The following is a 10,469-nucleotide window of genomic DNA, read 5'->3' as shown; positions in this document are numbered from 1 at the left end:
TTATAGCCTATTAGTGTGTTTTTGAATGACAATCCAAATCAGAATTAAAACTTTAAACTAAAAAAAAAATACATTAATACTAAATAAAACAAAAAAAAATAAATAAATAAATAAACAAAAACTAGAATACACCCTTTTAGGCTAAAGGATTATACCGACAGAGAAGAACACAAGAACATAAAATGCTTAATTATGAATGAAATGCGTTAGGAAAACGCTGAATATTTTTAAAAGCTGTTCATTTAGAACTGTCGGAACGAAACAATTCATCAGATTTCCCACTCTACAATATGAGAAAGGGAGCTATTTAGGATGAAATGATTCACTGGAATGTATCAAACTTTCTAAAGCTACAAATGAAAGAAGGAGAACCGTTTAAAACGAACAAATTCACTAGAATGCATCGGACAAGACACAAAGGAGAGATCGCAAGTGCGGTTATTTACCTCAACTCGCTCAGCAGTAAAGTAACACAAATACGGCATTAAAACAGCGATCGTTGCATGCGTGAAATAAAATGATTACGCTATACAAAATATGTTTACACATCAACAGATGTGATTATTTTAGTAATTTAATTTTATTTCCACACAGTTAGTAACCTATATTCTGACAGCTTCTATCAATCTATAGACCACCTAATAAAAGCTTCTAGAACCGTTTTGAAATGAAACGCAATGAACATACACTAATTTGAACATCTCAATACTTCGTTAGCGTGCCTGCACACTGGACTACAGCTATGCCTCCATAACAGGCGTCTATGGATTTGAGCTGATTGTGGAGGATTTCCCCAGGAAACACACCACTCTGGCCTATACTAATGGCTCCAGCTCTTACAGATGCGCTCTGAGTGGTGAAAGACACCGAAGGTCACTTAATGTGACACCGTACCCCTGGTATTACCAAAGTTCCACAACTGTACCATGGTGGCAACAAACTACTCCTTCACAATGGTGGTTGTGGTGGCAAAATCAACAGTCGACCACCGCTGCACCTACAACTGCTCCATGGTGGTGGTGGCAACAGCAATACACAACCGCTGCTCCACCTACATCGGCCCAATGGTGGTGGTGGCTGCAGACCACAGCCACAACTACAACAACAGACCCACCTCAAGAGTACACAACTTCCATGACTTCCCATCAGCGGTCTTATGAACCTTTCAGCAAGCTCCCTCTGCAATTCAGTCTTCTCGGTAAGGCTTTCTCAATGATCACCTAAACATATTAGTAGTATCAGTGTGCCTAATGTGTGGCTTTCTCATTTGAATCATTACAGTTGATTCAGCTGCTCCTTCCTGCACCGAGGGACATTACATACCTCACTTTGTGTCACCAACTCCACGCAATGGAGATGAAATCCAAGCTACGCCACTCCGTGAAGTGGAAATCCGCGTTAAGGCTGCAGCAGCTTATTCAACGTAATGCACATGTGAATGCAATCAATGCATCAGGTTATTTTGATTATTAGATGGGTGTATAACATGTGCTTATTTTTCATTCTCAGGGTTACTGATATCATTATCAGCGGCCCTTTGAACATAACTAAGCACGCTTTGAGCACTGGAGAGTACGCAATCAGATGGACACCAATGAGGAGCGACCTCGGAGATCATTTCCCCGTGTGTTTCATTGCTGAGGGCGCGAGCGGGTGGGTAAACTACTAATCATATTTCAAATCTAGCAACTAGCAACCTTTAAGGTGAGCTGAATTTCAGAAATATTACTATTTATTATTGATTTACAGAAGCAGCGTTTATCAGTCTGAAATGAGATGTGTCATCATCACCGTTGGACGCCAGACTGGTTAGTAATTCACTTTTATTGGGACAGCTATGTTTGCCAGCATAAACAAATTGTAATTTTGGTAATCAATTCTCATGATTGGTCACCTTTACAGTGGATGCAAATGTGATTTGCACCACAACCAACATGGTTGTTGAAATTGAGCAGCTGCACTCTGTCAGGCTCCACAAGGACTATCTGCGACTCAATGATCCTGCCTGCACTTTGGACTCAAATGGCACTCATGTGTTGGCAAACTTCTCCCTCAATGCTTGTGGTACCATGATTGAGGTAAAACTCTTCTCATAGGCTCAAAAGAAAGGAAGAAATTACCAAAAATGTAATGTTTGTCATCAATTACTCATCCTCATGTCCTTCCGAACCAATTTTGTTTTCCATCATCCATTAAACACACAAGTCAGAACTTATCTTTTCTGAACAATGAAAGCAGAAAAAAGCACCATAAAAGCATCACATGTGGTCCATATGACTTAATTTGTGGTATCTTTTGGTGCTTTTGGTAATAAGTACTCTCCACTTTTGTTGTATGGAAAACAGAAGCTTGTACATTCAGGATGGAATGGCATTGGTGCGTTTAAAAGTTTTTCATACTCCATTTCCTTCTACAGGAGGATGAAGAGTTCCTCATTTTCAAGAATGAAATTTTCTCAACTGATGACCCGAACAGCATCATTACCAGAAAGCACGAGGTGGAGATTGAGTTCTCCTGTCGTTACGAGAAGAAAAACAACATCTCACTGGAGTTCACCGCACGGAGACATATAACCACCATCACCGAGAAAGGCTTTGGTACCCTCACCTACAGCTTCGGACTCTTCGAAACAGCAAACTACCACACAGAAATAGACGTGACTGCATATCCGGCGGAGTATGAGCTTGGGGAGATGATTTACATGCAGATTGAATCCCAGTCTACAATCAACAACACCGAGCTTTTCGTTGAATCATGTGTCGCGACACCATACAACAACCCCAGCTTACAAACGTCCTACACACTCATCCAAAACGGGTAAGAACAATCCACCATGAGCTGCAGACGCATTAGCACAATCAAATTAATTCACAATTGACCTGTTAGACCGTCTATATATAATGTCTTTATCAATTATGTTCTTCAGGTGCATCTTGGATGAAACGGTTGAGTTCTACACAAGCCACCAGCCAATGGTTCGCTTCGGCCTGCAAGCCTTCCAGTTCATCGGAATGCATGAGCAGGTAAAAACTGATTGATTGGATTATGATGAAAGCAGTTTAGCAGTCAACATACTCTACAAAAACATAATGCTGCTACTGACCAATCAGAGTTGAGTATTCCAGACAACCATGACTTCGTCTCTCTCTTTCTCCCTAGGTGTTCATCAGCTGTTCGGTGATTCTGTGTGAGGCCAACAATCCCTACACCCGCTGCTCTCAGGGCTGCGTCAACAGCACAGTCGCACCACCGTCCCACCACCATCACAGAAGAGAGGCTCCCATCCAGACCGGCAGTCACTTAGTCTCCCAGGGGCCCCTGCGGCTGAAGAGGAGTGTAGAGGAGCATGAAGGTAAAACCTCAGAAACAAGACAACATATTAGATTAGAATGATTATTTATAGAATGTGATACTATTTTAAAGGGGCAATAAATGTAGTGTTGGGATGAAACGTCTTGTGTTATATTTCTTAAGTCTTTTAATTTGAAATAAAGTAAAAAATACATATTTCAAATAAATTAGTTGTATAATATATAAAATACTAAAATATTTGATATATTTAAAATAAAATATATATTTTAATATATACACTATATATGATGTATTGACTGACATATGTGTTTTTTCCACAGTGTCCTCCACAGTCCTGAACCTGAATCTGGTTTTCATTGCCGGATGTGTCCTTGCAGCTGTTGGCATGGTGTGTGGTGTTCTCATCTACAGAACCAGGAGATCAGACGTCAAATATCAAGCTCTTAATTCAGATGAAATTTAATGGAAAATCTCAAAGACTACAAAAAAATGTGTCCTCTTTGCTCTCTCAGGGAAGATTCTGGCTTTAAAAGACTTGGTTGATCTTTTTTTTTCTTTTTGTTATTTTGTTTCCTTTAAATATTGTATTATAATCCATAAATGGTTGTTAGGGTTATTTTTCATAACTTTCACTGTTTCGGTCTATTAGTGTGTATCTCTGTTATTGCACTTTTTAGATTGCTGATGACAATAAAATATATAAAGAAAATAAAATGAGTGTCAGATTGATTTAAAACGAGTTCAGATAATGCATATCCACAAAGATAATTAAATGAACATAGCTCCTATATTGTTGTTTTAGTCTGTTTTCATATTCACTAAAGGCATAAGAAATAAGCGCATAAGAAATGCTTTCACACCAATCGAATGGATTCAAATCCATGCCAAATTGGCTCAATAAATAAAATAACCATGAAAATATTCAACATATAGCATGATTTTTATAGAAAGTGGTTGTATTTTAAAGTGTTATGCTGACTGAAATGGCAGTCTTGTGTTGTATTTCTGGAGTCAAAATATACTAAAATAAATGTAACATATATTTAAAATAAATTTCATGAAAATATTTACGAGACTGATGACTGATCCATTGAATCTCACCTGTTCAATAGTAAACACCTTTCACGCCAATCAAACAAATCAAAATCAATGTGAAATGTACTCAATAACCATGAAAATATCCAAAAGAATTCAGTTTTTAATTCAGTTAGGCTTTTTTTTTAAACCCATATCAACATGTGACCCAAATAAAATCTCATAAACTCTCATTGTATGGACAGGTTTTAATTATAACAAATGTTCCTGTTCATGTTTATGTACCATGTCTCCATGACGAAACGATGGCACCTGATCATACGAGTCCTCAAAATGAAAGCAAAAATGACCAACGACAAATATTTTTGTTTGTTTTTTTCTTTTAAATGCATGGGTGGAAAGCACAGTCTACTGACAGGCATTCTATACTCACTCGCATTCAGGTGCAAAACACTATCAACATGAAGAATCTGTGCACTCTATTTAACAATATTCACAGGTAGTATGACAAAAATAAGTTACTATCAGGACGAGAACTGCTCAGTAAACTTACACTTGGCTGATAGCAAGTTCTGATGCAGACTGGCAATCATTTTAATTATTTTCCATCAAGGTGGAATTTTTAAATTGGAAATATTGTATTGCTTTCTGTTCTGTTATTGTTCATGAAAGAGGCTTGGAAAGCATTTATTAAGCTGTCAGTCAAAGTCAGACACTGAAAAGACTGTCATTACTTTATTTTTACTGTATGTCACAATGGCATTGTGAAACTTACTTGTAATGTAATGAATAGAAATGCAAACTAAATGTTCTGAGATTATGTAAAGCAGGAACTCGTTTCATCTTATACCCAATACACATCTCAATGTACAATGTAAAAGAATATCAAAGTATAAATACAGAGCTTTTTGAAACTGCCTAACACAAGTACAGGGTTTCTTCAGGTTTAATTAAGGTAAATTCAAGACTTCCAAAAGAGTTTTTAAGACCAATTAAAGAAAAGTTAAATAATAAATTGAAGGGAACACAATATGTCAATATGGTCTCTGTGCCTAATAAGAATACAATGAATTCTTCAAATTTGAAAATACAACTTACAACCGATCTTAATTACTATTTGTTTCATTTTATACAAAAAATAGGTTAAGTAGAACATGGAAATAACTTTTACTGTGCCTGATTTGATCACACTGCACAAACATGATATTCTTCCTCAATATATTTGTCTTGTTTTCCAGTGCAAATGTCTAAAAATTCTTAAATCAAGGTAGATGCAAAAAATGACGCATGATAAGAAGTCTTGTTTTCTGAGAAATGTATCAAAATTAAGTGAATTTATGATTAAAAAAAAGGACAAATATCTGCCAGACTAATTAATTCAAGGGAAAACAAGTTTTCATACCCCATTTGTTCTTGTTTTAAGCATAAACTCAGTTAATTTTGTTCAATTTCTCAAAAAAATAAAAAATAAATAAAAACCAAGACTTTTATCTTCATTTTGCATCTCAAGTAAATGTATTTTGATTTAAGGATGTTTAGACATTTGTACTGGAAATCAAAACAAACACACTGACAAAGATATTCATTTTTACAGTGCATACAACATTTAATGCCATGTATGACTTTGTGAATTTAAGACTTTCTGCTCCAATTTAAGACATTTTAAGGCCTTAATTTGTGGAAGGGTAAATTAAGTCTTTTTAAGGCTCACAGAAACCCTGCAAGTAGGATTATTCAGGTCCTAAGGACTATTAATTGTAGTTAAATCATGTTTGACTTGTGTTAAAAAAAAAAAAAGTTGTGATCTCATGATCACATCTTATCAGTGTGCCATCGATCATGAAAGAATTTTCCACCCATCCAGTCTGAAATTCTCGGTTTGTAGGCTTTACCTGATGTTTTTTCGATGATCTTTCATTTCATCACACAGTTCCATCACTGTCATGCTGCATCCTTCATGCAAAGCAAAAAAATAAAAGTGTTACGTTTCATCTTGTACTTTTAAAATGTCATATGATTTCATGCCTAATGCAGTTCTATGCTTCCAACTGTTATGTAAATGCATCAGCAAGTACCTTTCAAAGTCTGTAGTCCAGAAAGAATTTCTGCTTGTTTTTCAAAGTTTTGAACTCTTGGTAAACCTGGTGGTATTTCAGAAAGCAAACAGGCATTGTCTAAGTGGACTTGTATCTTATTTCAGATAATTCAGTTTCTCACGCGAGAAACTGAAAAAGAGCAAAGAAAGCAGGAAACGTTCTCATATACAATAACCTATAATCTACTAATTCAGAGATATCCATTATTTGCAACAAGATTTTCCAACCCACAGTGAACTTTGCTGTCAGACACAGGACATTTGGCACTGTACTGTAATGAATGAAAGAAAGAAACCAGGTAGTAATTCTCTGAACCTGTTAACCTCTACTGGAGACAATAACATGCTCTGCAAGTGTGTGAGGAGGTTTGCTTTGACGAGTGTGAGTTTGACATTTAAACCATGATTTCTCAGAAGAGGGTTTAAGTTTTAATACCCGATTCAAAAGGCAGGTATATACTACCATTCAAAAGTTTAAGGATGGATAAGATTTTTTTTTCTTTTTTTGAAAAAGTAAAGTCTTTTATAATGTTAGAAAATATTTCGATTTCAAATAAATGCTGTTCTTTTTTAAATTTTATATTCCCCTGAATCCTAAAAAGTATATGGTTTCCCTGAAAATATTAAGCAACACAAATATTTTCAACATTGATAATAACAAATATTTCTTAAGCGGCTAATCAGCATTTTAGAATGATTTCTAAAGGATCATGTGTTTTAATCGTATAAGTTGTATATGATTTAATCATATTATTGGGCTAATATTGCTGGTTTAATCCCTAAAAGAAGCAAGCATGAGATCTCTATTATGTCTTTGACATTTAACCCAAACTTTTTGCTAACAACCTGAAGTCTGATCCATACCATTTATTACGGTAAAGAACTGCTCACTTAGACGAGAAAAGAATGCATGACAGACAAATGAAATTAACTACTTGTTCTTTTTGTTTTCACATGCCACTTAAGGGCATGTAAATAGCTGTACTACAGTAATAGACTGGTATGGGGAAACCGCTGTTAAATAAACATGGAATATGTGATCTGAACATCTGTGCTGATTTCATAGAAAAAACAAAAAGGTTCAAACATGAAGATATCAACATCAATATAGAGACTGCTAGAGACTTTTACTAGAGAAAAAAAGGCCTTTTCCTTTCAGTGATGATAACTATCAGAAGTTTTGATTAAAAGATTGATTAAGGTTTCAACTTCAAATTTTCACCTTCAGTGAACCTATTCAAATTTCAGTCAAATAAAGTCCTTGTATAAGGAGAGAGTACAGTTTTTACAATCACTAGCACCTATCTTTCAACAATTAGGTTCAAAACTGAATAAGACAGCTATTTGCTACATTTCTACAGTAATACTGTATTTCAAATGTAAAAAATGAAATACTATCCTATCAAAACAACTAGATGAAGGGTTAGCACGGACTGTGTAAGTGAATTCTGAACAGTAGAGAGCAGTCAATCTTGTTTTGTAAATAATTTTTCACATAAGAAATAATGTTTGTAAGTAATTTTAGCTCAGTGTTTTATGAACGACAAATTGTGTTTGTTGGGTGAAAACCTTTGTTAGTGTTATTGAAGAGTGACTTGAGACCTGTATGAAGTGATTTGGTAGTTTTAGTGCATTTTCGATGCAAAATGTATTTTGGATAAAGTTTGATAAAAAGTTTAAAAGGTGTAAAGGTATAAAAATGTGCAAGTGCACTATTTTGTATTTGTCCACTAGGTGGAAGGCCAGCATTTTAATGCTTTTGAGACTAACGGTACATGCCGCAACAACAAAATCTAAAATAAAAAGTTGTTGTCATAAAAGGCACTGAGCAGCCATCAGTACTTTCTGTTAATATTTTATAATTTGAAGTAACTTTCTACAGAGTTGTAGACAGAGTTGCCACACTTGACCAATGGATATCAATCTATGACCTTTCTTGACACACACATAGGTTTCAAATTAATTTGTTTAGAAAGAAAAAAAAAGAAAAAAAAAAGCATATCATCTAAAAATGTGCATGTTTTTTTCCAGGTCTGAAAATCTAAATATTACAACCCTCTAAGATTTCCTGATTTTTCCGCATGCATATGACCATAAATTTACACTTCTATCAAACCTACAATTAGAATGATAAGGTAACAAAGTCATCTTTAAGGGTTATTACATTTAACGCAATCTGAAAGCTTGTGTATATTCTGTCCACCTGTTAAAAAAAAAAAAAGTAGGACAGGACAGTAGCAATTTATATAAATGCATATTATCTTTCTATGGAGTTACAAACTAACCTGATTTGGTATTTCCACATTGTAAGAGAAATATTGTTCATCTGTGGATCATATACTGGAAAACAGTAAATTGGCAATATCAAACCAGCAGAAGAAGTAAAGAACAAAAGTAAGATTTCACTTGATTATCAATTATCATTCTTATTACAAGTGAGTATATAAATGCAAAGTAAACAAACCCCATGTAATAAGTACTTGAATACCTACACATAAACTGATGCATCCATGCGATTTATGCTCAAACTTCCAAAAGATAGAAGATTGTGCAGCTTATTGTGATCTCAATGTGCACTATATATATTTTTTTTAAATGAGTTGTTTTAATGCTCAAAAACAAGAAAACTGCAAAAGTGGCTATTTTGCTTCCTATTTGTTCACTGAACACAAAGACAAATAAAGAAATCATCATATATATACGGTATATACCATATGTTTACATGCATTGCTGCAGTTTCAATTCTCTCTCAGTCTTTCCTAATGAATGTTTGATGCCTGCTGGATATGTAACTTGGCCTTTAAATGGCATCGATTTTCTTACCTGACGCTCCATTCTAGGGCGTCACTTAACAAGCAGTTGTTCCAATCATTATGGGCTCCTGAGTCACACGGCACGGCGGGAGACTAATTAATCGATCAAACTTGGGTAAAAGCTGGTTATACTGTAGAAGGAGATGCTGATAATGAAATTAACAGACTGTGAGTGGAAAATTTTTAGACACAGACGTTTTTCATGCACTTTTTTCACAATTTAATTTACATGAGGAATAGTTTTATGAACAGAAAACACAATATTAGCATTATGCAGTAAAGGATGCATTGTGCACTGTGCAGTACAAATCTTCATTTGGTTTAAAGGGGACTAACAGCTAATCACATTAAAGTCAAAAATACATCGTATGGTCTGTGCCGAGGCTACGCTGTAAGACTACGCAAGTAAATTGGATTTTGAATTCTTCTATAAATACCTTTTTAATTAGTTGAGCAAGAAGTATCTGCCAACAATACTTAATCCTGAAGTCTGAAAATAAACTAAGGGGATCAGAATATAAAAATAACAATGACTAAATAAACTTCACTCAAGATCTGATTGCGTAAGATAAATCAGCACTAATCTGGTTTTCTAAAGTGCCTCTGAGACACCAGAGAGATCAGTCTGTATGCTTAAATAAGGTTAAAGAAAAGATACTATTTAAGGTACCAGAAGGCAGTGTGGAATATGACACCACCCATATTGTGCAAAGTATTCAACATTAGGTACTTGCTTAAAGGCACAATATGTAATTTTCGCCGCTAGAGGGAGCGTATTCAAAATAAACAAAAAGACAAAGGCATAGTTTGATGACGCAGTGACTGAGTGTAGAATCATGGGAGTTGTCGTCTTCATCCCCACAGCCAGTGTTGGGCAGTAACGCATTACTTAGTAACGAGTTACTGTAATTTGATTACTTTTTTAGTAACGGAGTAATTTAACGCGTTATAATTTTCAAAATAGTAATTAGAGTATAGTTACAAGCCGAGGTCTCTATACGTTACTGCCGCATTAAATTGCTGACAGAATTTAGTGTTTTATAATCTAGAGATTGTAAAAAGGATGTAGCACACGCACTGTCAAGTCAAGTGCCAGTGGATTAGAGCCCTGCTCCCGCGAGACCCAACGCAACAGAGCGCGGCGCGGGACAAGACTTGATAGGCGAGTGCAGAGACTCGTGTGTGTGCGGGATGCGGGAGAATAAAATGATTCA

General features: G+C 35.4%; 1 protein-coding gene across 1 annotated transcript; it reads left to right on the top strand.

Moving 5' to 3' along the window:
* Positions 1 to 1,934: 1,934 nt before the first annotated feature.
* LOC107686603 (CUB and zona pellucida-like domain-containing protein 1) lies at positions 1,935 to 3,775 on the top strand. Its single transcript, XM_016483664.1, has 5 exons — positions 1,935 to 2,078; positions 2,417 to 2,817; positions 2,927 to 3,023; positions 3,160 to 3,352; positions 3,633 to 3,775. The coding sequence occupies exons 1-5, from the start codon at positions 1,935 to 1,937 to the stop codon at positions 3,773 to 3,775; spliced, it is 978 nt and encodes a 325-aa protein (XP_016339150.1).
* The last annotated feature ends 6,694 nt before the right edge of the window (positions 3,776 to 10,469 follow it).

The sequence above is a fragment of the Sinocyclocheilus anshuiensis genome, unplaced genomic scaffold, assembly GCF_001515605.1.
Source record: "Sinocyclocheilus anshuiensis isolate Anshui unplaced genomic scaffold, SAMN03320099.WGS_v1.1 scaffold733, whole genome shotgun sequence".
Classification (NCBI taxonomy): domain Eukaryota; kingdom Metazoa; phylum Chordata; class Actinopteri; order Cypriniformes; family Cyprinidae; genus Sinocyclocheilus; species Sinocyclocheilus anshuiensis.
Note: the sequence above shows the minus strand (reverse complement) of the source record. Positions and strands in the feature narration are given on the sequence as shown.

Coding starts and splice junctions, on each gene's coding strand:
- LOC107686603 (XM_016483664.1), top strand. CDS start 1,935: ATGGTTGTTGAAATTGAGCAGCTGCACTCTGTCAGGCTCCACAAGGAC. Junction 2,079..2,416: donor CTTGTGGTACCATGATTGAG/GTAAAACTCTTC, acceptor TTCCTTCTACAG/GAGGATGAAGAGTTCCTCAT. Junction 2,818..2,926: donor TACACACTCATCCAAAACGG/GTAAGAACAATC, acceptor TATGTTCTTCAG/GTGCATCTTGGATGAAACGG.